The sequence below is a fragment of the Trachypithecus francoisi genome, unplaced genomic scaffold (assembly GCF_009764315.1).
Source record: "Trachypithecus francoisi isolate TF-2019V2 unplaced genomic scaffold, Tfra_2.0 Lachesis_group2, whole genome shotgun sequence".
NCBI classification, from domain to species: Eukaryota; Metazoa; Chordata; class Mammalia; order Primates; family Cercopithecidae; genus Trachypithecus; species Trachypithecus francoisi.
In genome coordinates this window covers 160455878-160482495 of record NW_022681465.1, presented here as the reverse complement: position 1 = coordinate 160482495, position 26618 = coordinate 160455878, and the positions used below count along the sequence as shown (strand labels likewise).

At 37.6% G+C, this 26618-nt stretch overlaps 1 protein-coding gene across 1 annotated transcript in view; it reads right to left on the bottom strand.

The window, feature by feature from the left end:
• MEIKIN (meiotic kinetochore factor) overlaps positions 1-26618 on the bottom strand; it is a 146723-nt gene that overhangs the window by 38612 nt on the left and 81493 nt on the right. Inside the window, exons 10-11 of the mRNA XM_033181324.1 lie at positions 13774-13850; positions 9842-9961 (exon numbers count right to left, since the gene is read on the bottom strand). Of these exons, the coding sequence (XP_033037215.1) occupies positions 9842-9961; positions 13774-13850 (197 nt within the window). The remainder of the gene's footprint in view (positions 1-9841; positions 9962-13773; positions 13851-26618) is intronic.

Below are 26618 nucleotides of genomic sequence, written 5' to 3'. Positions count from 1 at the left end.
GTGTGCACAGTTGTGCTAGTGGTGGTATTAGCACAGGGGTGGGACACTAGTGGGTGCAGGTCTGAGTGTACCCTTTGTACGCATTCAAGCAGGCAGGGGTATACGTCTGTTTCTATGCCAGTACCATACTGTTATACAAGTATAGATTACTATTGTTTTCAAATATAGCTTGAAATTAGGAGGTGTGATGCCTCCAGCTTTGTTGTTTCTAAAGATTGCTTTGGCTATTTGAAAATTTTTGTGGTTCCATATGAATTTTAGGATTGTTTTTTCTACTTCTGTGAAAAATTATATGGGAATCTGGATAATGATTGTAATGAATCTGTAGATCACTTTGACGTATGGACATTTTAACAATATTAATTCCTCCAATCAGTGAAATGGTATGTCATTACATTTATTTGTGCCTTCAATTTCTTTCATTAATGTCTTATAATTTTTAGTATATAACTCTTTTGCTTCCTTGGTTGTATTTGATCCTAAGGATATTATTTTCTTAATCTCTTTTTTGGAAGCTCATTGTTAGTGAAAAAAGACAACTTATTTTTGTATATTTGTATATTGACTTTGTATCCTGTAATATGATATTGTTTATTAGTTCTAACAGTTTTCATTGAAGTCTTTAGTTTTTCTTCCATATGAGATCATGTCATCTACAGAGATAATTTAACTTCTTTTTTTGTTTTTTGAGACAGTCTTGCTCTGTTGCCAGGCTGGAGTGCAGTGGCACAATCTTAGCTCACTGCAACCTCCACCTCCCAGGTTCAAGCAATTCTCCTGCCTCAGCCTCCCCAGCAGCTGGGACTACAGGCGCATGCCACCATGCCCAACTAATGTTTGTATTTTTAGTAGAGATGGGGTTTCACCATGTTGGCCAGGATGATCTTGATCTCTTGACCTTGTGATCTGCCTGCCTCGGCCTCCCAAAGTGCTGGGATTACAGGCGTGAGCCACCATGCCCAGCCAACTTCTTCTTTTTCAGTGTGGATGCTTTTCATTTCTTTTCATTGCCTAATTGCTCTGGCTCGGACTTCTAGTACTATGTTGAATAGAAGTAGCAAGAATGGGTACTCAGGTCTTGTTGTTCATCTTAGAAGAAACTTTCAGCTTTTTATCATTGAGTATATTAGTTGTGGGCTTATCATTAATGGCCTTTATTGTGTTGACGTACATTCCATCTACACCTAATTTGTTGAGAGTTTTTATCATTAAAAATGTTGGATTTTGTCAATGGTTTTTATGCACTGATTGCAATGATAATATCTTTTTTCTTCTCTTGATGTTTTTCATTGTGCTTTGTTGATTTTTTTTTTTGCCATAGTGTATGTTCATTCCTTTCTATTTATCTTTTGTGTATTTACTAAAGGTTTGTTCTTTGTGGTTACCATAGGGCTCACATAAAACATCCTGTAGTTAGCTCACATAAAACATTCTATTTTAAGCTGATAACAACTTAACTTCAATCACATACACTATACTTTTACTCTACCCTTCCACATTTTATGCTTTAGATATCATGCTTTACAACATCTTTTTATTTTGTGTAATCTTTAACAAATAATGGTAGCTCCAACTCCACATTTCCCCTCCATACTGCCCTAGTAGAGGTTCTCCATGAAGGCTCTGCCCCTGCAGCAGACTTCTGCCTGGATGTCCAGGTGATTCCATACAGCCTCTGAAATCTAGGCGGAAGCTACCAAACCTCAGCTGTTGCCTTCTGTGCACCTGCAGGCCCAACATCATGTGGAAACCACCAAGGTTTGGGGCTCACCCTCTTAAGCAATAACTTGAGCTGTACCTTGGCCCCTTTTGGCCATGGATGGAGTTGGAGTGGCTGGGATGCAGGGTACCATGTCCCAAGACTGCACAGAGCAGCAAGGCCCTGGGCCTGGCTTACAAAACCATTTTTCCTTCCTAGGCCTCCAGGCCTGTGATGGGAGGGGCTGTTGTGAAGGTCTCCGAAATTCTCTGTTGGTATTTTTCCATTGTCTTGGCTATTAACACAGCTCCTCTTTACTTACACAAATTTCTGCACCTGGCTTGAATTTCTCCCCAGAAAATGGGCTTTTCTTTTCTACCACCTGGTCAGGCTGCAAATTTTCCATACTTTTATTCTCTTCTTTCCTTTTAAATGTAAGTTGCAATTCAGACCACCTCTTTGTGAACACATATAAACATAGGCTGCTAGAAGCAGCCAAGCCACATCTTGAATGCTTTGCTTAAAAATTTCTCCCACCAGATGCCTTAAATTATTTCTCTCAAGTTCGAAGTTCCACAGATCTTTAGGGCAGGAGCACAATGCTGCCAGTATCTTTACTAAAGCATAGCAAGAGTAACCTTTACTCCAGTTCCCAATAAGTTCCTCAGCTCCATCTGAGACCTCATCAGCCTGGCCATCTCTGTCCACATCACTATCAGCATTTTGGTCAAAACCATTCAACAAGTCTCCAGAAGTTCCAAACCTTCCCTTGTGTTCCTGTCTTCTTCTGAGCCCTCCAAACTGTTTCAATCTCTGCCCATTACTCAGTTCCAAAGTTACTATCATATTTTCAGGTATCTTTATAGCAATGCCCCATTTCTCTGATATGAATTTTCTGTATTAGTCTGTTTTCACATTGCTATAAATAACTACCTGAGACTGGGTAGTTTATAAAGAGAAGAGGTTTAATTGACTCAGAGTTCCACAGGCTGTACAGGAGGCACAGCTGGGGAGGCCTCAGGAAACACGGTTATGGCAGAATGTGAGGTGGTAGCAAGCCTATCTTCACATGGTAACAGGAGAAAGAGAAAAGGGAGAAGTGCCACACACTTTCAAACAACTAGATCTCGTGAGAACTCACTCACTGTCACAAGAACAACAAGAGGGAAACTACCCCCATGATCCAATCACCTCCCATGAGGTCCCTTCCCCAACATTGGGAGTTACAATTCAACAAGAGATTTGGGAGGGGACACAAAGCCAATCTGTATCATTCCGGATTTACCCTTTTGCCTAAAACAAAAATAAATCAGAAAAAAATATATGAAACAACAGTTTTCAAGACACCAGCCATCAGACATTGAAGGACAGTAATCTCCAAGACATGGAAAACAAACCATATGAGTCTTACAATTTCCCCAACTTATTGCTTTGAGAGAATTTCTAGCCTGCAGTACAGGGTGGGAAAACTAAGCAGTACCCAGGAGACTGCCTGACTTGAGGAGATGCAGCTGAGTGTCTAGGGAAACCAAAATGACTGAGTTTATAGGGTAGAATACCAGAGAGGAGAGAGCTACACACAGAGAGAACCCCAGCAATATGCATTCTGTTCACTACACAGTAGAGTACTGATCAGTACATGCTTATGAAGAAACTATCTGAGGCCAGTAAAAGAACTATCTGAAAAGATTAGCAGAAATAGTGCTAATGCTGACACAATATTGGGAACAGTACCTGAAGATTTAACAGGCAAGAACCCTTTTTTCCTCAATTTTTTTCTTTTCTCCTTTTAGGAGCTACACAATAATGACTTGGACATTAAAAAACAACTGCATATACAAGGAAAGCTAAACAGTAACTGTGCATGTCTAGAGCAATATGCAAACCTCAGAAAAGACCTAAGAAGACCTTAAGTTTACACCTCAAGCTGATCCTTGGCATATAAGTAGCCTATGACAATGAAAACAAAAACAATTACAAAAGACGGCAAAGTTGGCCAGGTGCAGTGGCTCACACCTGTAATCCCAGCACTTTGGGAGGCTGAGGCAGGCAGATCACAAGGTCAGGAGATTGAGACCATCCTGGCTAACACAGTGAAACCCCGTCTCTACTAAAAACACAAAAAATTAGCCAGGCATGGTGGTGGGCACCTGTAGTCCCAGCCACTCCAGAGGCTGAGGCAGGAGAATGGCGTGAACCTGGGAGGTGGAGTTTGCAGTGAGCTGAGATGGCACCACTGCACTCCAGCCTGGATGATAGAGTGAGGAGACTCCATCTTTAAAAAAAAAAAAAAAAAAAAAAGATGGCAAGGTTTAAGAAGAGTGGAGAGACTCATTTCCACATTTACTACATTATTATATTCAAACATCCAGATTTTTTTTAAAAAATTTAAAGGCATAAAAGAAACAGAAAAGTATGGTACATTCAAATGGAAACAAAATCAGCAGAAACTGCCTCTAAAAAGGAACTGATTATATATCTATTCAAAAACTTTAAAACAATTCTCTTTAAAAGATGCTCAAAGAACTAAAGGAAGATGTGAAAAAAAGTCAAGAAAACTATGTATAAACAAAATTAAAATATCAATAAAAAGAGAAAACCTCAAAAGAAGCCAAAAAAAAAAAAAAAAAAACAAAAAACCTAGAGCTTTTTTAAAAACACAATAACTGAAAGGAAAAATTCACTAGAAAGATCTAAGGGCATATTTAAGCAGGCAGAAGAATCTATAAACTTGAAAACAGGACAATTAATTCATTCAGTCTGAAGAAAATAAATTTAAAAATTGAAGAAAAATGAACAGAGTATAAGGGACCTATGGGACACCATCAAGCAGACCTACATATACATTGTGAAAGTCCCAGAAGGAAAAGAATGAGAAAAGGGGGAAGAGAGAATATTAGAAGAAATAATGAGTGAAATTTTCCAAATTTGATAAAAGACATAAACATCTAAGAAGCTCAACAAACTCCAAGTAAGATGAACTGAAAGACACCCACTTATTATAATCAAACTTTAGAAAGAAAGACAAAGAAAGACTCCTGAAAGCAGCAAGAGAAGTGACTTGTCGCATACAAGGGATCTTTATAAGATAATCAACAGATTTCTCATCAGAAACGTTGGCTACCAGAAGGCAGTGGGCTGACAGATTCAAAGTGATAAAAGAAAATTATCTGTGAACCAAATACCCTACATCCAGTAAAACAGTCCTTCAAAAATGAGGGAGAAATTAAGACATTCCCAGATAAACAAAGCTGAGGGAACTAGTTACCACTAGATTTGCCCTGCAAGAAATGCTTAAGGGAGTCCTATAATGTGAAATGAAAGGACACTAGACAGTACCTTGAAGCTGTATGAAGAAATGAAGATCTAAATAAAGGCAAATAGAAGGGGCAATTATAAAAGCTATTATTATTACAACAACAATTTATAACTCTACTTCTTGTTTTCTATATCATTTAAGAGACTAATAAATTTTAAAAATAATTATTTGCATAAAAGCTAGTATTATTGTGACATTGGTTTGTAACTCACATTTTTATTTTCATAATTTAAAAGACTAAAGTGTTTAAAAGTATTATTGGCTGGGCATGGTCACTGACACCTGTAATCTCAAGCTGCAGGCAGATTGCTTAAGCCCAGGAATTGGAGGCCAGCCTGACAAACATGACAAAACCCTGTCTCTACAAAAAATACAAAAATTAGCTGGACATGGTGGTGCATGCCTGTAGTCCCACCTACTCAGGAAGCCAAACTGGGAGGATTGCTTGAGCCTGGGAGGTGGAGGTTGCAGTGAGTCCTGATCGTGCCACTGCACTCCAGCCTGGGTAATAGAGTGAGTTTCCATCTCAAAAAAATATATTAATTTATATTTTAAGGGACATGATGTATAAAAATGTTAACATCATCACCTGAAAGGGGTGGGGGCAGAGATGTAAAGGGGCAAAGTTTTTGTATGTCATTGAAGTCAACCATAAATTCTAATTAGAGTATCATAACTCTAGACTGCTAAATAAATTCAAATTAGAGTACCATAACTTTAGACTGCTAAAGGTAATCCCTCTGGTAACCACAAAGAAAACAGCTATAGAATATACACAAAAGGAAATAAGAAATAAATTCAAATATTTCACTACAAAAAAATCAATTAACCACAAAAGAAGACAGTAATGTAGAAAGTGAAGGACAAAAAAATATAAAGGCATATAGGAAACAATGAGCAAAATGACAAAAATAAGTCTGTCCTTATCAGTAAGTATTTTAAATAAATGAATTAAATTCTCCTATAGAAAAACTGGGATTGGCAAAATGGATAAAAAGCATATGCTATATGTTGTTTATAAGAGACTCACTTTAGATTCAACGATATAAATAAATTGAAAGTGAAAGAATAGGAAAAGCTACTCCATGTAAATAGTAACAAAAGAGAGCAGGGGCAGCTATCATAATATCAGATAAAGTTTCAATCAAAAGGTTATAAGCGACAAAGATGAACATTATATATTAATAAAAGACTCAAGATAACAAAAACATATAACAATTATAAGCATTTATATACTGAATGACAGACCATCAAAATATATGAAGTAAAAACTGACAGAACTGCAGGGGAAAATAGACAGTTCTACAATAATAGTTGAAGACTTCAATACCTCCCTCTCAGTAATTGATAGAATAACCAGACAGTAGAGAATAAGAAAATAGAGGACTTAATACAATAAATCAATTACATGTAAAATATATACAGAACAATCTTTCAAATAACAGCATATATATACTTCTCAAGGGCATATGGCATATTTTACAGGATAGACCATGTATCAGGCCATAAATTAAGTCTCAATATATTTTAAAAGATAGATATCATACAAAGTATTTTGTCTGACCAAAATAGAATGAAGTCATAAAAAAACAGAGTTTGTAAAACTGAAAAATTCAACAAACTGTGAAAGTTAAACAACATGCTCTTAAACACCAATAGGCCAAAGTAGAAATCACAAGGGAAACTAGAAAATACTTAGAGACAAATGAAAACAAAAACACAACATATCCAAACTTACGGAATTTAGCCAAAGCAGTGCTAAGAGGGAAATTTATGGCTATAAATGCTTAAATTGAAAAACAAGAAATGTCTCAAATCAACAACCTAACTTTACAACTTAAGGAACTAGAAAAGAAGAACAATCTAAACCCAAACTAAACTAGGTTTAGCAGAAGGATGGAAATGATAAAGATTAGAGCAGACATAAACAAAATAGAGAATAGAAAAAAAACGTAAAGAAAATCAATCAAACCAAAAATTGGTTCTTTGAAAACAGCAACAAAACTGACAAACCTTTAATGAAAAATACTAATAAAAAGGGAAAGAAGACTTAAATTACTAAAGTCGGAAATGAAAGTGGTGACATTACTACCAAGTCTACCAAAAAAAGAATTACAAAGAGAGTATTATGAACAATTGCATAGTAACAAATTTCATAACCTAGATGAAATAAACAAATACCTATAAACACAAAGCATCTCAATACTAAATCATACAGAAATAGAAAACCGGAATATACCTACAGAACTAGTAGGGAGACTGAATCACTAATGAAAAAACTCCCAACAATGAAAAGCCCTGATTCTGTTGGCTTCCCTGGTGAATTCTACCAAACATTTAAAGAACTAATACCAATACTTCTCTAACTTTCCAAGAAGAGAAAGAAATGATTCATAACTCATTCTTTGAGATGAACATTACCCGAAGTCAAACAAAGTGTCTTTTCTGGACATACAAGAAAAGAAAACTACAGGCCAATATCCATTATGAACATTGAAGCAAAAATCCTCAACAAATTACGAGTAAACCAAATTCAGCAGCATATTAAAAGGATGATAGGCCACAACCAAATGGGTTTTATTCCTGGAATGCAAGGATGGTTCAACATACAAAAATCAATGTTTCTGCTTAATTTGGCAAAACTTAAATCAATCACTGTCATATATCACATATAGTAGAATGAAAGGAAAAAACATGTGACCTTCTCCATTGATGCCAAAAAAGCATTTGACAAAATTCAGTACCATTTTGTGATAAAAACAATAAACTAGGAATTGAAGGAATCTACTTCAACAAAATAAAAGTCATTGATATGGTTTGGATTTGTGTCCCTACCCAAATCTCATGTTAAATTGTAATCCCCAATGTTGGAGGTGGGCCCTTGTGGGAGGTGACTGGATCATGGGAGTGGTACTTCATGGGGGTGGTCCTCAATTGTTTAGCACCATGCCCTGTTGCTGTTCTAGTGAGGGAGTTATTGTGAGATCTTGTTTAAAAGTATATGGCACCTCCCCATTTTCTCTCTTCCTCCTGCTCTGGCCATGTAAGATGCCTTGCTCCCCTTTTGCCTTTCACCATAATTAGAAGCTTCTTGAGGCCTCTCCAGAAGCAGGTGCCAGAATCATGTTTCCTATACAGCTTGAGGAGCCATAAGCAACCTCTTTTCTATATATAAAGAAACCTCTTTTCTTTTTAAATTACCCAGTCTCAGGTATTTCTTTATAGCCATGTGAAAATGAACTAATACAGCCATATATGAAAATTCACAGTAAACATCACATTCAATGGTGAAAGACAGAAAGCTTTTCCTCTAAGATGAAGAAAAAGGCAAAGATGTCTGCATTTTCAACATACTACTGATAGTTCTAGCCAGAGCAATTATGCAAGGAAAAGAAATAAAAGGCATCCAAACTGTAAAGCAAGAAGTAAAATTATCTCTGTTCACAGATAACATGGTATCATTGTGGAAAACCCTAAAGATTGAATTAAAATTATTAGAATAAATGAATTCAGCAAATTAACAGGACACAAGTCAACACACAAAAATCAGGTGAACTTCTACACACTAACAATAAGCAATTAGAAAAGAAATTACAATTCAATTCATAATAGCATCCAAAAGAATATTTAGGAATTAACCAAATAAGTTAAAGACCTACACAATGAAAACTACAAAACAGTGGTGAAATAAATTAAAGAAAACATAAATAAATGAAAACTCATCCCATGTTTATGGATTGGAAGATGTAATACTGTTAAGATGCCATTACTACCTAGGGTGATCTACAGATTCCATTCAATCTCTATCAAAACCCCAATGATGTTTTTTGCAGAAACAGAAAAACCCATTTTAAAATTCACATGGAATCTCAAGGGATCCTGAATAGTAAAAGCAATAATTTAAAAGAAGAACAAGTTGGAGGACTCACACTTCCTGATTTCAAAATGTACAAAGCGACAGTAATCAAAGCCATATGGTACTAACATAAAGACAGGCATATAGATCAATGGAATAGACAGCCCAGGGATAAACCCTCAAATATATGCTTAAATCATTTTTGGTAAGGGGGCCAGACCATTCAATGGGGGAATGGATGGTCTCTTCAACAAATGATGCTGAGAAAACTGGATATCTACATGCAAAAGAATGAAGTTGGACCCTTACCTAATACTATACACAAAAATTAACTCAAAATGGATCAATGACCTAAATGCAAGACCTAAAACAAAAAAAAAAATTTGAAGAAAATACAGGGCAATAGCCTGAGCACCATAACAAAACCTTGTCTCTACAAAAAATACAAAAAATTAGCTAGGCATCGTGGTGTACGCCTGCAGTCCTAGCTACTCGAGAGGCTGAGGTGGAAGAATCATCTAAACCCTGAAGTCAAGCCTATCGTGAGTCTGTGAGCCTTGATTGCACCCTGGCACTCCAGCATGGAGGACAGAATGAGACTCTGTCAAAGAAAGAAAGAAAAGAAGAAAGAAAGGGAAGGAAGGGAAGGAAGAAAGAAAAAAAGGAAAGGAAAGGAAAGGCAAAAAGCTTCAGACATTTGATTTGGCTATGATTTCTTGCACAGGACACCAAAGGAATAGGCAACAAAAGAAAAAAATAGACAAATTGTACTTCATAAAAATAAAAAATTTTGTGCATCAAAGACCCTAACCAAAGTGTAAAAAGGCAACCCACAGAATAGGAGAAAATATTTGCAAATTATGTTTCTCATATGTTAAGAGATTTCTTAAAGCACCTCATATACAAAGTATCTAATGTACCAGTAATTATTTCCTTTAGTAATTGAAGGAAAAATGGAAAATACTACCTCATTTGAAGAATTTTCCTGCAAACTTGACACAGGAACAATTTCATTTGAATTAACATAATTGCTGACATTTGGAAATAGTTCTTCAAAAGATGCTTTTTGCACTGAGGACAAATCAATCTATAAAAGAACACATTATTCTTTTGTAGAAGTTAAACATTGCAAAAGCAATGATTTTTAAGTAATTAAAGAAAAGCTGAAAAATACCATCTCATTGGAAGCATTTTCCTGTAAACTTGACACAGGAACAATTTCCTCTGAATACATGTAATTACTGACATTTGGAAATAACTCTTCAAAAGATGCATGTTTAGAGACAAATCAATCTGTAAAATGGGTTATAACATTCTTTGACTTTAAAGTTATTTTTTAATTAGCAATTTTTGTTTGCTATGATACATTTTTTCTATTCAGTCATCCAAACATTTATCAAATGCCTACTAAATGAAATTTATCTACTCAGCAACCATACCTCCTATAATAATTTCCCCTGCCCTTCCTTTAAATGTAAACTTCCCAGCATTCTTCTCTTATCTTCTTGCCTACCATTTGAACACCAGAGATTTTTAAATCACTATCTCTAACAGAACGGTCTCCTAACTGCCATATCCATTTCTCTATCAGGTTACTGAAATCACCACATATTTGTGTACCAAATTAAAAATTTCCAAAAAAAAAGACTGTTTGATTTAGAGATGATTTAAGGTATGCAGGATGCACATAGGTTATACACACAAAAAAATACTATGCCATTTTATATCAGGAACTTTAGCATCCACATATTTTGGTATCTTTGAGAACTCATGGAACCAATTCCTTATGGATACTGAGGGATGACTGTATATAGTTAAGACAACTGAAAACACATGTTTAACAAAAATTTGTCAACAAATGTTCATAACAGTATTATTCATAATAGATAATAAATGGAAATAAATGCCCATAAACTGAATTGATAAACAAAATACGGTATATCTATATAATGGAATATAATTCAGTTGATATGGTTTGGCTGCGTCTCCACCCAAATATCATCTTGAATTGTAATCCCCATAATCCCCACAGGTCGAATGAGGGACCTGGTGGGAGGTGATTGAATCATGGGGGTGGTTTTCCCCATACTGTTCTGATGATAGTGAGTTCTCCTCAAATCTGATGGTTTTATAAGGTAGATTTCCCTGCTCTTCCATGCTCTCTCTCACCTGTTGCCATGTAAGACATGCCTCTTCCCCTTCCACCATGATTGTAAGTTTCCTGAGGCCTCCCCAGCCATGCAGAACTGTGAGCCAATTAAACCTCTTTTCTTTATAAATTATCCAGTCTTGGGTATGTCTTTATAGCAGTGTGGAAACCGACTAATACATTGGTCATAAAAAAGGAATGCAGTACCGATACCTGCTATAATATAGATGAATTTTTAAAACATTATGCTAAGTGAAAGAAACCAGGCACAAAACGCCATGTTATATGATCTCATTTATATGAAATACTCAGAAAGAGCAAACCTACAGAGACAGAAACTAAATCAGTGTTTCTTGGGACTAGAGGGTGGGATGGGGGAATGAGGACTGACTATTAATGAATGGGGTGATGAAAATGTTCTTAAATAGGATTGTGATGATAGCTGCACAATTTGTAAGCACGCTAAAAACCACTGAATTATACACTTTAGTAAACTGAGTTTTATAAAATGTAAATTGTACCTCAATTTTAAAAATATGCTGATACTTGTAAAATAGTCACTAAATTAGTTTTGCCATGAAAAAATCATTTTGATACATTTGTTATTCATCAACACATTTTAACTCCAAATATCAACCAAGAATGAATAAAAAATGAGATACTCATTTTCTGGAAAAAGTATTGATTTTGGGGCCACTGGAAAGACTGTGAGCAGAATATTAACAAAACCCTTTCTTCCATCATGAGCATCTCTTGGTTAAATCTGTAACTCCTTTTCCCTAGGAACCTGATAAGTGTAAGAATGTCAGCTGTGTTATTAGGCAATGTTGCTTATAGTAAAAATAATGTCTGATTGGAAAATTGTATCTCTAGGAAAAACTATAAGTGCACTATAAATAAATAAGGCCGGGCGCGGTGGCTCAAGCCTGTAATCCCAGCACTTTGGGAGGCCGAGACGGGCGGATCACGAGGTCAGGAGATCGAAACCATCCTGGCTAACACGGTGAAACCCCGTCTCTACTAAAAAATACAAAAAACTAGCCGGGCGAGGTGGCGGGCGCCTGTAGTCCCAGCTACTCGGGAGGCTGAGGCAGGAGAATGGTGTGAACCCGGGAAGCGGAGCTTGCAGTGAGCTGAGATCCGGCCACTGCACTCCAGCCCGGCGACAGAGTGAGACTCCGTCTCAAAAATAAATAAATAAATAAATAAATACTGCACTGTATAAAATACTTTGGGTTTCCCTGAGTGCAGGGACACTGTAATTACACATGTCCTTTGTGGAGACCATGGACGTTATGCCTAAGTGTTGTTACAAAAAATACTGGATTTCATCTCCTTGTGCCTGAGCAGTCCCCACACTGCCATGTAAGCTGCTGCATGGACCTCTGTGAGGATTGCTCACACTGAAGAGGAACATTGGATGTTTGACTGAAGACTTGATGAGATTGGATTTGATAATGATTTCTTGGATATGACACCAAAAGAACAGGTGAGAAAAGAAAAATAAATTTTACTATGACAAAATAAAAAACATTTGTGCATCAAAGGACACTATCAACAGAGTGAAAAGGCAACCCATGGAAGGGGGCAAATTATTTGTAAATCATATGTTGGGTAATGGATTAATATCCCAGATATATGAGGAACTCCTATGACTCAGCAATTAAAAATTCAAAAATAAACAAAGGACTTGAATATATATTTTCCCAAAGAAGATATATGAATAGCTAATTAACACATTAAAAGATGCTCAATGTCATCCTTATTAGGGAAATACAAATCAAAACCACAATGAGATATCACCTCACATCCATAAGAACGACTATTACAAAAAAGAAAATAACAAGCACTGGTAAGGAAGTAGATAAACTGGAACCCTTGTGCATTTTGCTAGTGGAAATGTAAAATGGTACAGCTACTATGGAAAACAGTGTGGTGGTTCCTCAAAACGTTAAAAATAGAATTACCATATGCTCTAGCAATTCCACTTCTAGATATATACTCAAAAGAATTGAAAGCAGAGACTCAAACATATATTTGTACACCCATGTTCATAGCAGCATTATTCGCAATTGTCAAAAGGCAGAAGCAACCCAATTGTCCATCAACAGATGAATGGATAAACAAAATGTTTCATATTCATACAATGGAGTATCAGTTCATCCTTAAAAATAAAATTCTGATGCATGCTGTAACATAGATGAATCTGAAGATGCCATGCTAAGTGACATAAACTAGTCACAAAGGACAAATACTGTATGGTTCCACTTATATGAGGTATCTAGAGTAGTCAAATTAATAGAAACAGAAAGTAAAATGGTGGTTTCCAGGGGCTCGGGTAGGGAGGAGCAGGAAGTTACTGTTTAATGCATACAGAATTTCAGTTTTGCAAGATGAAAAAAGTTCTAGAGATGAATAGTGGTGATGGTTGCATAATGATGTGAATGAATATACTTCAACTGTACACTTAAAAATGGTTAAAATTATAAATTTTATGTTATATATATTTCACTACAATTTTTAAACTTGAAGGGAAAAAAAGGTAAGAATCCTGGTTGTTGCTGCAGTACTCTAGTTTTTCCTTCTCTTAGCACTATATAGAGTACTTCCATTGAAAGTGTGCTTAAGCAACAGGAAAACACAGATATTATTCTCCATAGGCAATATTCCCCTGATATAAGAAAAATAGAAGAGTGGGGAGAGGAGGAGCCAGAAAACAGATACTACAAGTGTCAAATGCTAATACTTACCACAAAACCAGCTGTCTCTGAAGATGGAGTACTTGTTAAAAGGCCTCTGTGTTTCTTACCAGGAGTACTGGAATTTGCTTTCTATAAATGTTTTTATAAAATAGGATTGAACAGCAGAAAGAAATAAAATATTTTAGTATAGTAAAACTACAATTTAAAGTTAGTTGACTAGATCATAATATGCGATACTAAGAAAATCCTTAATCTGTTCATTAAATTTTAAGCCACTTCACAGGAAACTAAAGAATTTTCTCATTTGAGCTAGATCAAACAACGTCCAAGAAAACTCTATATGGCATAGCAACTATATGAGAATACCTTTGTTGAAATGAATATCTTGGTTGAAATTACTACTAATTTAGAAAGAAAAGCTAATTAGAGTGTTGAGTTAGGAAATGGTGCTTCAGTTATCTTTGTTAACTGCTAAGAAAGGTATTTTGCTTTCAGCATTTAATTCTTAGTATATTATTGTACTTTTTGTGGAAAGAGATTATAAGTTATTTCTGAAGCTGTGAAAATATATGTAGCAAGGATAATTGGTTTAAATATAACTTTAAATGTATATAGATACTTTCACTTATGGAACATCAAAGTTAAATAAATTATAAAGTAGGATGTAGGCTCATTTTTTACTTCTTGAAGATACAAAGAGGCAGACAGACAGGTAGACAAAGCAAGAAAGAGTGAAAGACAGAGTCAGGAAGCAGACAAGATACAAGACCTAAAGAAAGTGACAGAAAGTGAGGATGGGACGGCCAAAAGAGAGAGAGGGAGGAAGGGAGAAGAGGGGAATGGAGAGATGAAGGAAGAGGTAGAGAAGAGGAGAGGAGGTAGGAGAGGAAGAATGAAAAGCAAAAGTCAGAGGAGGAGAGAAAAAGAGGAAGACCAAGAGAAGGAGAGAGGAAAAAAGAGGAAGAGAAGACAGAGACCAACCCAGATTGTGAACAGCGATAGAGAGAGAGAGAGAGAGAGACCAAGGAAAAGAGACAGAGCTTAAGACTGAGAGAGAGAGAACATCTAGGATAGCAAAAGCAAAGAAATGGGTAGAAAGGTAGAGTAGAAAGTAAGAGTGATAGACAATCAAACAGAGACAGGCAGCTTTATTTCTAGAAATCAGTTGCCTTTTCAGCCTTTAGACTCCATGAAGCAACCATGTCCTTCTGATAAATGCTCTTTTTCAATAGGTATGTCTTGTAAGATGTCAAGTCTGGAATCTTACTTTCACTCTTTCTTTCCCTTCTGGCTTAAAAGCTCTTAAACTGATTGTTGGTACAAGACATAATCTGGAATAGTTTATTAGGAAAATTTTTGTCAGAAATGTTTATGGGCATATTTACAATAAACTGAACACATCAGCCTCTAACTTACTAGCTATATTTAATTTTCTCATTTGAACAATGAAGGTTATTCTTATATATAGGGACTGTGATGCAAGGGTTACAAATAATATATGTAAAGAGAACCTATGGTGTCTGGAGAGTAGGAGCTACTCAATGATAACTACTATCATCATCATTGTGGCAGTCCTGAAGGTCCTCTGCTCAGGTTTCTTCAAAGAACCAGCTGTTCCAGTGCAAGGAGTGTAGTTAGCTGATAGCCCCCAACTACAACATCTTCAGAATATGCTTCAGCTTTCATGCTGAGGCCACCATCTTTTCAAGCAGCCCCCAGCCAATGTCTGGGCATAACAGCCCAACACAAAACTTTCATAATAGACAGTCTTTGCTCCAGAACTCCCCATTGTTGAGAGCTTCTGTCAGATCTGCATTGAAGACTGAGGCTATCCTTGCACAATCCTGCTTCTTCCCTGCCTTCCTTTCTTAGTCACTACCCCCTGATGTTTGAACTCTTTATACTATCTGAATATCTGCTTCCCAGGGGTCTCATGTGATGTAATTGTCAACTATCAGTCCAATTTTAAAACATCAGCTTGTATGTAGCTATAAGTATATAGCTTCCCTACATTTTTTCCTAGATTTGTTTATATATATATATTTCTAAACATTCCCAATCAGTACATATTTATAGTCTTTTCAAAAAATATTAGTTAATACAAGACTAGTTCTTATCAATGCAGGTTTGGGGACTGAGTCAGAACTAAATGGTTCTACCTGCATTGCTTTCAAAAGCAGACCTATAGTGGGAAGATGGAACCTTGACTTTTAGATAATGAGAGTTTAACTGAAAATTTGTATCTCTATGTTCAGAATCTTTTCCAGGCTGAAACAAATTCATAATCAAGAAATACATTTTATAGTGCTATAAAAACATTTCCAGCGCTTCTCACATGTCCTATTTAAACTTAAATTATTTTCTGGAAAAAAATGACATGTCATACATTTAAGTTAAAAAATCTGCTGAAAGACAAAATAGTTTAAAATACAGGTGGAGCAGGATGGACAGTGATGCCCATCCTCCAAGGCTCGCCATACTCTTCTAGGTGGCTTTAGCCTTTGGGTAACTGTAGCACCTGGACAGAGTAGGGCAGTCTTGTCCATGGGGATGTGCCCAGTTCGATCTGAGTGTCCTCATCTGCCAGCCTCTCCTGGGGCCCCAGCCTGGCGTGCCCACTTGCCCATAGCCTCGCATGCCCAACCAGGGTGCTTCCTTGGGGCCCTTCTCATAGCTCCTTCACCAGCAGACCATGCCTCACCGTCAGAGAGCTCCCACTGACCAGCCACCATGGATGCGCATCTGCCTACCTACAGCTTCCACTACCTTACAGGCCTTCCCCACCTCACTTTGCTGTCATGCACTCGCCCAAGGTCCTCTCCACTGCTTTGCTGGCCCGCAAGCGCGGGTGACCATACTTACTCTCTCCCACTGGCATATGTGTGTACATGTACCCTGCCTCTTCACCACTGCTGGCGTGAGCACACCCTGCCACCACTAATGTGCGGCACTCTGCCCTCCCAATGTGGCCTGCATGAGGGTGTGTACAGAATCCAGTGCCTCACTCCCACCAGCAACTGGCCACCCTGCCCCACCACCACTTCTGCTGCCACACTCAAGCTAGCATAGATCCTGCTATGCTATACTACCGCCTGAGGAAAGGCACTGGCCAGCACTCCCCACCAGAATGCTTTGGCCAGCAGAGCAGGAACACCGGGCCCCTCCAGTGCAGCCAGTTCCTAAGCTCCTGAGACTAGAGAATAAAGCTGGGGGCTTGGTACCAGCACCCTTAGAGTTAGAGCAGGAAAACTAGGAATGCTAAGCTGCCACTTTGGCCCTCTAAAATCATCTGGAAACAAACTTAACAGACACATAGATCAATGGAATAGAATAGAGAGCCCAGAAATAAAGCTTGCACACCTACAACCATCTGATCTTCGACAAAGTTGACAAAAACAAGCAATGGGGAAAGGACTGTTTTATTCAAGAAATGGTGCTGGGACAACTGGCCAGCCATATTCAGAAGACTGAAACTGAACTCCTTCCTTATACCATATACAAAAATCAAGATGGACTAAACACTTAAATGTAAGACCTACAACTATGAAAACTCTAGGAGAAAACCAACAAAATACCATTCTGAACACGGACCCTGGCAAAGATTTCATGACTAAGATGCCAAAAGCAATTGCAACAAAAACAAAAATTGACAAATGAGACCTAATTAAACAAAAGAGCTTCTGCACAGCAAATGAAACTATCAAGACAGTAAATAGACAACCTACAAAATGGGAGAAAATATTTGCAAACTCTGCATCCGACAAAGGTCTAACATCCAGGATCTATAAGGAACTTGACTCCATTAAAAAGTGGGCAAAGGCATAAACAGACATTATCAAAAGAAGATATATGCATGGCCAACAAGTGTATGAAAAAATGCTCATCACTAATCATTAGATAAATACAAATCAAAACCACAATGAAATACCATCTCACACCAGTCAGAATGACTTATTAAAAAGTCAAAACCTAATAGATGCTGGCAAGATTGTGGAGAAAAGGGGAATGCTTATCCACTGCTGGTGGGAATGTAAATTAGTTCAGCCACTGTGGAAAGCAATTTGGTGATTTCTCAAAGAACTCAACGCAGAAGTACCATTTGACTCAGCAATCCCATTATTGGGTATATACTCAAAGGAATATAAATCATTCTACCATAAAGATACCTGCAAACGTATGTTCACTGCAGCACTATGCACATAGCAAAGACATGGAATCAATCTAAATGCCCATCAGTGGTAGACTGGATAAAGAAAATGTAAATATATACCATGGAATACTAATGCAGGTGTAAGGAAGGAGTCCAGTTTCAGTATGCTTAAGTCTTTAATCCATTTTGAGTTGATTTTGGTAGACAGTGATGATGCAGTGTGAATATGTGTTCCCATCCAAATCTCATGTTGAATTGCAATCCCCAATGATGGAGGTGGGGCCTGGTGGGAGGTTATTGGATAATGGGGATAGATTTCTCTGGAATGGCTTAGCACCATCCCCTTAGTGCTGTTCTTTTGATAGAGTGAGTTCTTACAAGATATGGTTGTTTAAAAGTATAGCACCTCCCCCAACCCCTCTCTCTCATTCCTGCTTTTGCCATATGAAGCGCCTGTTCCTGCTTTGCCTTCCACCATGAGTAAAAGCTCCCTGAGGCCTCCCCAGAAGCAGATGCTGCCAGGCTTCCTGTACAGCCTGCAAAACTGTGAGTCAATTAAATCTCTTTTCTTATAAATTACCCAGTCTTAGGTTTTTTTTTTTTTTTTATCACAACACAAGAACAGCCTAATAAAGGGGAGAAATAGGGGTCTAGTTTCATTCTTCTGCATGGGGATATCCAGTTTTCTGAGCATCGTTTACTGGAGAGACTGTCCTTTCCCCAGTGTATGTTCTTGATGGCTTTATTGAAGATCAGTTAGCTGTAAATATGTGGATTCATTCCTGGGTTCTCTATTCTTTTCCTTTGTTCTGTGTGTCCATTTTTCTACCAATATCATGTTGTTTGGGTTAGTACAGCTTTGTAATATATTTTGAAGTCAGGTGGTGTAGTGCCTTGAGTTTGTTCCTTTTGTTTAGGACTGCTTTGACTATTCTGGATCTTTTTTGGTTCCATATGAATTTTAGCATTGTGTTTTCTAGTTATGTGAAAAACTACATAGCTATGTAGTTAGAGATTGCATTGAATCTACAGATTGCTTTAGGTAGTATGGTCATTTTTAATGGTATGAATTCTTCTGATCGATGAGAATGGGATGTCTTTTCTCTTCTTCAATTTCTTTCATCAGTGTTTTGTAATTTCCTTGTAGAGATCTTTCACTTCTTGGTTAAATTTATTCCTAGGTTTTTTGTTGTTGTTGTTTTTGTTGGTTTGTTTTGCCATTGTTGTAAATGTGATTGCCTTCTTGAATTTTTTTCAGGTATTTTATTATTGGGGTATAGAAATGCTGACTTTTGCTTGTTTGTATCCTGTGGCTTCACTGAATTTGGTTCAGTTCTAAGAGTTTTTTGTTTGTTTGTTTTTTGAGAAAGTCTTGCTCTGTTGCTCCGACTGGAGTTCAGTGGTGTGATCTCCGCTCACTGCCACCTCTGCCTCCTGGGTTCAAGTAATTCTCTGCCTCAGCCTCCCAAGCAGCTGGGATTACAGGCACCTGCCACCATGCATGGATAATTTTTTTTTTTGTATTTTTAGTAGAGATGAGGTTTCACCATCTTGGCCAGGCTGGCCTTAAACTCTTCACCTCGTGATCCACCCACCTCAGCCTCCCAAAGTGCTGGATTACAGGCATGAGCCACCATGCCCAGCCTGTTTGGCTTTTTTTTTTTTTTTTTTTTTTGGGAGAGAGAGTCTTGCTCTGTCACTCAGGCTAGAATGCAGTGGTACGATCTTGGCTCACTGCAACCTCTACCTCCTGGGCTCAAGTGATTCTGATGCCCCAGCCTCCAGAGTAGCTGGGATTACAGGCATGCGCCACCATGCCCAGCTAATTTTTGTATTTTTTAGCAGACATGGGGCTTTGCCATGTTGGCCAGGCTGGTCTCCAACCCTTGGCCTCAAGAGATTGCCTGCCTTGGCCTCCCAAAGTTCTGGGATTACAGGCATGAGCCACCGTGCCCAGCCCTGAGTTTTTTGATGGAGTCTTGTGGTTTTCTAAAAATAAGCATAGGCCAAGTGCAGTGGTTAATGCCTGTAATCCCAGCACTCTGGGAGGCTGAAGCAGGTGGATCACAAGGTCAAGAGATTGAGACCATCCTGGCCAACATGGTGAAACCCTGTTTCTACTAAAAATACAAACATGCCTGTAGTCCCAGTTACTTGGGAGGCTGAGGTAGGAGAACTGCTTAAACCCGGGAGGTGGAGGATGCAGTGAGCCAAGATCGCGCCACTGCACTCCAGCCTGGGCGACAGAGAGAGACTCTGTCTCCAAAAAAAAAAAAAAGAATAATGTAATCCCCTAAGAGAGGGTCAATTAGAGTTCCTCTTTTCCAATTTGGATGCCTTTTATTCCTTTTTTCTTGGCTGACTGCTCTGGCTGCAACTTCCAGTACAATGTTTAATGGGCATGGGGAAGGTGGGCATCTTTGTCTTATTCTTAGAGGAAAGGCTTTTAGCTTTCCCCCTTCAGTCTGATGTTAGCTGTGGGTTTTGTCATATATTGCCTTTATTATTTTAAGGTATGTTCTTTCTATGCCTAGTTTGCTGAGAGTTTTTTTCATGAAGGGATGTTCAATTTTATCAAATGCTTTTTCTGCATCTATAAAAATAATCATAAAGTTTTTGTTCTTGGTTCTGCTAATGTGATGTATCAAATTTATTGATTTGCACAGGTTAAACCATTCTTGCATCCCTGGTATAAAACCCACTTAATCAAGGTGTTTTATCTTTTTGATGTGCTGTTGGATTTAGTTTGCTAGTATTTTGTTGAGGATTTTTGTGTCTATGTTCATCATGCCTGCAGTTTTCTCTGTGATGTTGTTGTTGTGTTCCTTGTCTAGTTTTGGAATCAGGGGAATGCTAACCTCAAAGAATGAGTTAGGGAGGATTCCCTCCTCTTCAACTTTTTGAAATAGTATGAGGAAGATTGGTATTAGTTTTTCTTTATATGTTTGGTCGAATTTGGCAGTGAATCCATCTGATCCTGGGCTTTTCTTTATTGGGAGACTTTTTATTATTGATTCAATCTCACTACTTATTATTGGTCTCTTCAGGTTTTCTATTTCTTCCTCATTCAATCTTAGTATGTTGTATGTTTCCAGGAGTTTACCCGATTCTCTAAGTTTTCTAGTTAGTATATGGTTATTCGTAAAAGTCTCGGCTGATGTTTTCTATTTCTGTGGTATCAGTAGTAATGTCTCCTTTTTCATTCCTGATTTTGTTTATTGGGGTCTCCTCTCTTCTTTCCTTGGTTAATCTAGCTAGTGATTTATAAATTTTATCTTTTTGAACAACAAACTTTTCATTTCATTGATACTTTTTATTTTTTAGTCTCTATTTTGTTTCTGCTCTGATCATTACTATTTCCTTCTGCTAATTTTGGGTTTTGTTTGTTCTTGCTTCTCTAATTCCTTAAAGTGCATAATTAATTCTTTATTGGAAATCATTCTACTTTTTTTCTTACATAACATTAAATTTACATAAGCACATACTACTTTTTTGATGTAGGTATTTATTCCTATAAAGTTCCCTCTAAGCACTGCTTTTATGATATTCCATATGTTTTGGTGTTTTGTGTTTCAATTTTTATTTATTTCAAGAATTTTATTTTTAAGAGACAAGGTCTTACTTTGTCACCCAGGCTAGAGTGCAGTGGCACTATTGTAGCTTGCTGCAGTCTCAAACTTTTGGGTTCAAGTGATCCTCCTGCCTCAGACTCCTGAGTAGTTAGTCATGCACTACAGTCATACACCATCATGCCTGGCTAATTTTTAAATTTTTTAGGAGACAATGGGGTTTCAGTATGTTGCCCAGGCTGGTCTCAAACTCCTGGCCTCAAGTGATCCTCCCACTGCAGCCTCCCAAAGTGCTGGGATTACAAGCATGAGCCATTGTTCCTGTCCTTATTTCAAGAATTTTAAAATTTCCATCTGAATTTCTTCATTGATCCAATGATCATTCAGAGGCATCTTACTAAGTTTTCAAGTATTGTATAGTTTCCAAACTTCCTTTTGGTATTGATTTCTAATTTTATTCCATTGTGGCCTGAGAAGATACTCGATATGATCTCAATTTTTTCAAGTTTGTTGAGACTTGTTTTGTGGCCTAACATATGATCTATCCTGGAGAATGTCCCATGTGTAAATGAGAAGAATGTTAGTATGTATTCTGCAATTGTTGACTAAAAGGTTCTGTTATGTCTGTGAGGTCCATTTGGTCTAAAGTCCAGTTTAAATCCAACATTTATGTGTTGATTTTCTGTCTAGATGATCTGTTGAGTGCTGAGTGAGTAGGGTATTGAAGTCTCCCCCATTACTGTATTGGATTCTGTCTCTCTTTAGATCTAGCAATATTTGCTTTATACATGTGAGTGCAGTACTGTTGGGTGCATATGTATTTAGTACTGTTATACTCTCTTCTAGATTGATCCTTTTATCATTATATAATGATCTTTGTCTTTTTTTTTTTTTTTTTTCCTGTTTTTGACTTAAAGTCTCTTTTAGCTAAGTATAACTACTCCTGCTCAGTTTTGGTTTCTGCTTACATGGAATATCTTTTTCCATCTGATACAGTTTGGCTCTGTGTCCCTACCCAAATTCCATATTGTAGCTTCCCTAATTCTCACATGTTATGGGAGGGACCCACTGGGAGATAACTTAATCATGGGGGCAGGTCTTTCCCATGCCATTCTTGTGATAGTGAATATGTCTCATGAGATCTGATGGTTTTAAAAATGAAAGTTTGCCTGCACAAGCTCTCTCTGCCTGCCACCATCTATGTAAGATGTGACTTACCCCTCCTCGCCTTTTGTCATGATTGTGAGGCCTCCCCAGTCATGTGGAACTGTAAGTCCGTTAAACCTTTTCTTCTTCCTAATCTCAGGTATGTTTTTATCAGCAACGTGAAAATGGAGTAATTAACCATTCCTTTACTTTGAGTCTCTATTTTTCTTTACACATAAAGTGCATTTCTTATAGGCAGCATATAGTTGAATCATGCTTTTTTAATCATTTAGCCAGTCTATATCTTTTAAATAGAGAATTTAATCCATTTACATTCAGGTTTATTATTGATATATAATGCTTTCTTCCTGTTACATTTTTTTTAAATTTATTTTTTATTATACTTTAAGTTCTAGGGTACATGTGCATAACGTGCAGGTTTGTTACATATGTATACTTGTGCCATGTTGGTGTGCTGCACCCATCAACTCGTCAGCACCCATCAATTCATCATTTATATCATGTATAACTCCACCATCCACTCCCCCCCCCCTCCCCCTGATAGGCCCCAGTGTGTGATGTTCCCCTTCCGAGTCCAAGTGATCTCATTGTTCAGTTCCCACCTATGAGTGAGAACATGCGGTGTTTGGTTTTCTGTTCTTGTGATAGTTTGCTAAGAATGATGGTTTCCAGCTGCATCCATGTCCCTACAAAGGACGCAAACTCATCCTTTTTGATGGCTGCATAGTATTCCATGGTGTATATGTGCCACATTTTCTTAATCCAGTCTGTCACAGATGGACATTGGGTTGATTCCAAGTCTTTGCTATTGTGAATAGTGCCGCAATAAACATACGTGTGCATGTGTCTTTGTAGTAGAGTAATTTATAATCCTTTGGGTATATACCCAGTATGGGATGGCTGGGTCATATGGTACATCTATTCTAGATCCTTGAGGAATCGCCATACTGTTTTCCATAATGGTTGAACTAGTTTACAATCCCACCAACAGTGTAAAAGTGTTCCTATTTCTCCACATCCTCCAACACCTGTTGTTTCCTGACTTTTTAATGATTGCCATTCTAACTGGTGTGAGATGGTATCTCATTGTGGTTTTGATTTGCATTTCTCTGATGGCGAGTGATGATGAGCATTTTTTCATGTGTCTGTTGGCTGTATGAATGTCTTCTTTTGAGAAATGTCAGTTCATATCCTTTGCCCACTTTTTGATGGGGTTGTTTGTTTTTTCTTGTATATTTGTTTGAGTTCTTTGTAGATTCTGGATATTAGCCTTTGTCAGATGAGTAGATTGCAAAAATTTTCTCCCATTCTGTAGGTTGCCTGTTCACTCTGATGGTAGTTTCTTTTGCTGTGCAGAAGCTCTTTAGTTTAATTAGATCACATTTGTCAATTTTGGCTTTTGCTGCCGTTGCTTTTGGTGTTTTAGACATGAAGTCCTTGCCCATGCCTATGTCCTGAATGGTACTACCTAGTTTTCTTCTAGGTTTTTATGGTATTAGGTCTAACATTTAAGCCTCTAATCCATCTTGAATTAATCTTCGTATAAGGAGTAAGGAAAGGATCCAGTTTCAGCTTTCTACTTATGGCTAGCCAATTTTCCCAGCACCATTTATTAAACAGGGAGTCCTTTCCCCATTTCTTGTTTCTCTCAGGTTTGTCAAAGATCAGATGGCTGTAGATGTGTGGTATTATTTCTGAGGACTCTGTTCTGTTCCATTGGTCTAAATCTATCTCTGTTTTGGTACCAGTACCATGCTGTTTTGGTTACTGTAGCCTTGTAGTATAGTTTGAAGTCAGGTAGCGTGATGCCTCCAGCTTTGTCCTTTTGACTTAGGATTGTCTTGGCAATGCAGGCTCTTTTTTAGTTCCATATGAACTTTAAAGCAGTTTTTTCCAATTCTGTGAAGAAACTCATTGGTAGCTTGATGGGAATGGCATTGAATCTATAAATTACCTTGGGCAGTATGGTCATTTTCACGATATTGATTCTTCCTATCCATGAGCATGGTATGTTCTTCCATTTGTTTGTGTCCTTTTTTATTTCACTGAGCAGTGGTTTGTAGTTCTCCTTGAAGAGGTCCTTTACATCCCTGGTAAGTTGGATTCCTAGGTATTTTATTCTCTTTGAGGCAATTGTGAATGGAAGTTCATTCATGATTTGGCTCTCTGTCTGTTACTGGTGTATAAGAATGCTTGTGATTTTTGCACATTAATTTTGTATCCTTAGACTTTGCTGAAGTTGCTTATCAGCGTAAGGAGATTTTGGGCTGAGACAATGGGGTTTTCTAAATATACAATCATGTCATCTGCAAACAGGGACAATGTGACTTCTTCTATTCCTAACTGGATACCCTTGATTTCTTTCTCTTGCCTGATTGCCCTAGCCAGAACTTCCAACACTATGTTGAATAGGAGTGGTGAGAGAGGGCATCCCTGTCTTGTGCCAGTTTTCAAAGGGAATTTTCCAGTTTTTGCCCATTCATATGATATTAGCTGTGGGTTTGTCATAAATAGCTCTTATTATTTTGAGGTACGTTCCACCAATACCGAATTTATTGAGCGTTTTTAGCATGAAGGGCTGTTGAATTTTGTCAAAAGCCTTTTCTGCATCTATTGAGATAATCATGTGGTTCTTGTCTTTGGTTCTGTTTATATGCTGGATTACGTTTATTGATTTGCGAATGTTGAACCAGCTTGCATCCCAGGGATGAAGCCCACTTGATCATGGTGGATAAGCTTTTTGATGTGCTGCTGAATCCGGATTGCCAGTATTTTATTGAGATTTTTGCATCGATGTTTATCAGGGATATTGGTCTAAAATTCTCTTTTTTGTTGTGTCTCTGCCAGGCTTTGGTATCAGGATGATGTTGGCCTCATAAAATGAGTTAGGGAGGATTCCCTCTTTTCTATTGATTGGAATAGTTTCAGAAGGAATGGTACCAGCTCCTCCTTGTACCTCTGGTAGAATTCAGCTGTGAATCCATCTGGTCCTGGACTTTTTTGGTTGGTAGGCTATAATTATTGCCTCAATTTCAGAGCCTGCTATTGGTCTATTCAGGGATTCAACTTCTTCCTGGTTTAGTCTTGGAAGAGTGTAAGTGTCCAGGAAATTATCCATTTCTTCTAGATTTTCTAGTTGATTTGCGTAGAGGTGTTTATAGTATTCTTTGATGGTAGTTTGTATTTCTGTGGGGTCGGTGGTGATATCCCCTTTATCATTTTTTATTGCATCTATTTGATTCCTCTCTTTTCTTCTTTATCAGTCTTGCTAGCAGTCTGTCAATTTTGTTGATCTTTTCAAAAAACCAACTCCTGGATTCATTGATTTTTTGGAGGTTTTTTGTGTCTCTATCTCCTTCAGTTCTGCTCTGATCTTAGTTATTTCTTGCCTTCTGCTAGCTTTTGAATGTGTTTGCTCTTGCCACTCTAGTTCTTTTAATTGTGATGTTAGAGTGTCAATTTTAGATCTTTCCAGCTTTCTCTTGTGGACATTTAGTGCTATAAATTTCCCTCTACACACTGCTTTAATGTGTCCCAGAGATTCTGGTATGTTGTATCTTTGTTCTCATTGGTTTCAAAGAACATCTTTATTTCTGCTTCATTTCGTTATGTACCCAGTAGTCTTTCAGAAGCAGGTTGTTCAGTTTCCATGTAGTTGAGCGGTTTTGATTGAGTTTCTTAGTCCTGAGTTCTAGTTTGATTGCACTGTGGTCTGAGAGACAGTTTTGTATATTTCTGTTCTTGTACATTTGCCGAGGAGTGCTTTACTTCCATTATGTGGTCAATTTTGGAATAAGTGCGATGTGGTGCTGAGAAGAATGTATATCTGTTGATTTGGGGTGGAGAGTTCTATAGATGTCTATTAGGTCTGCTTGGTGCAGAGATGAGTTCATTCCTGGATATCCTTGTTAACTTTCTGTCTCGTTGATCTGTCTAATGTTGACAGTGGAGTGTTGAAGTCTCCCATTATTGTATGGGAGTCTAAGTCTCTTTGTAAGTCTCTAAGG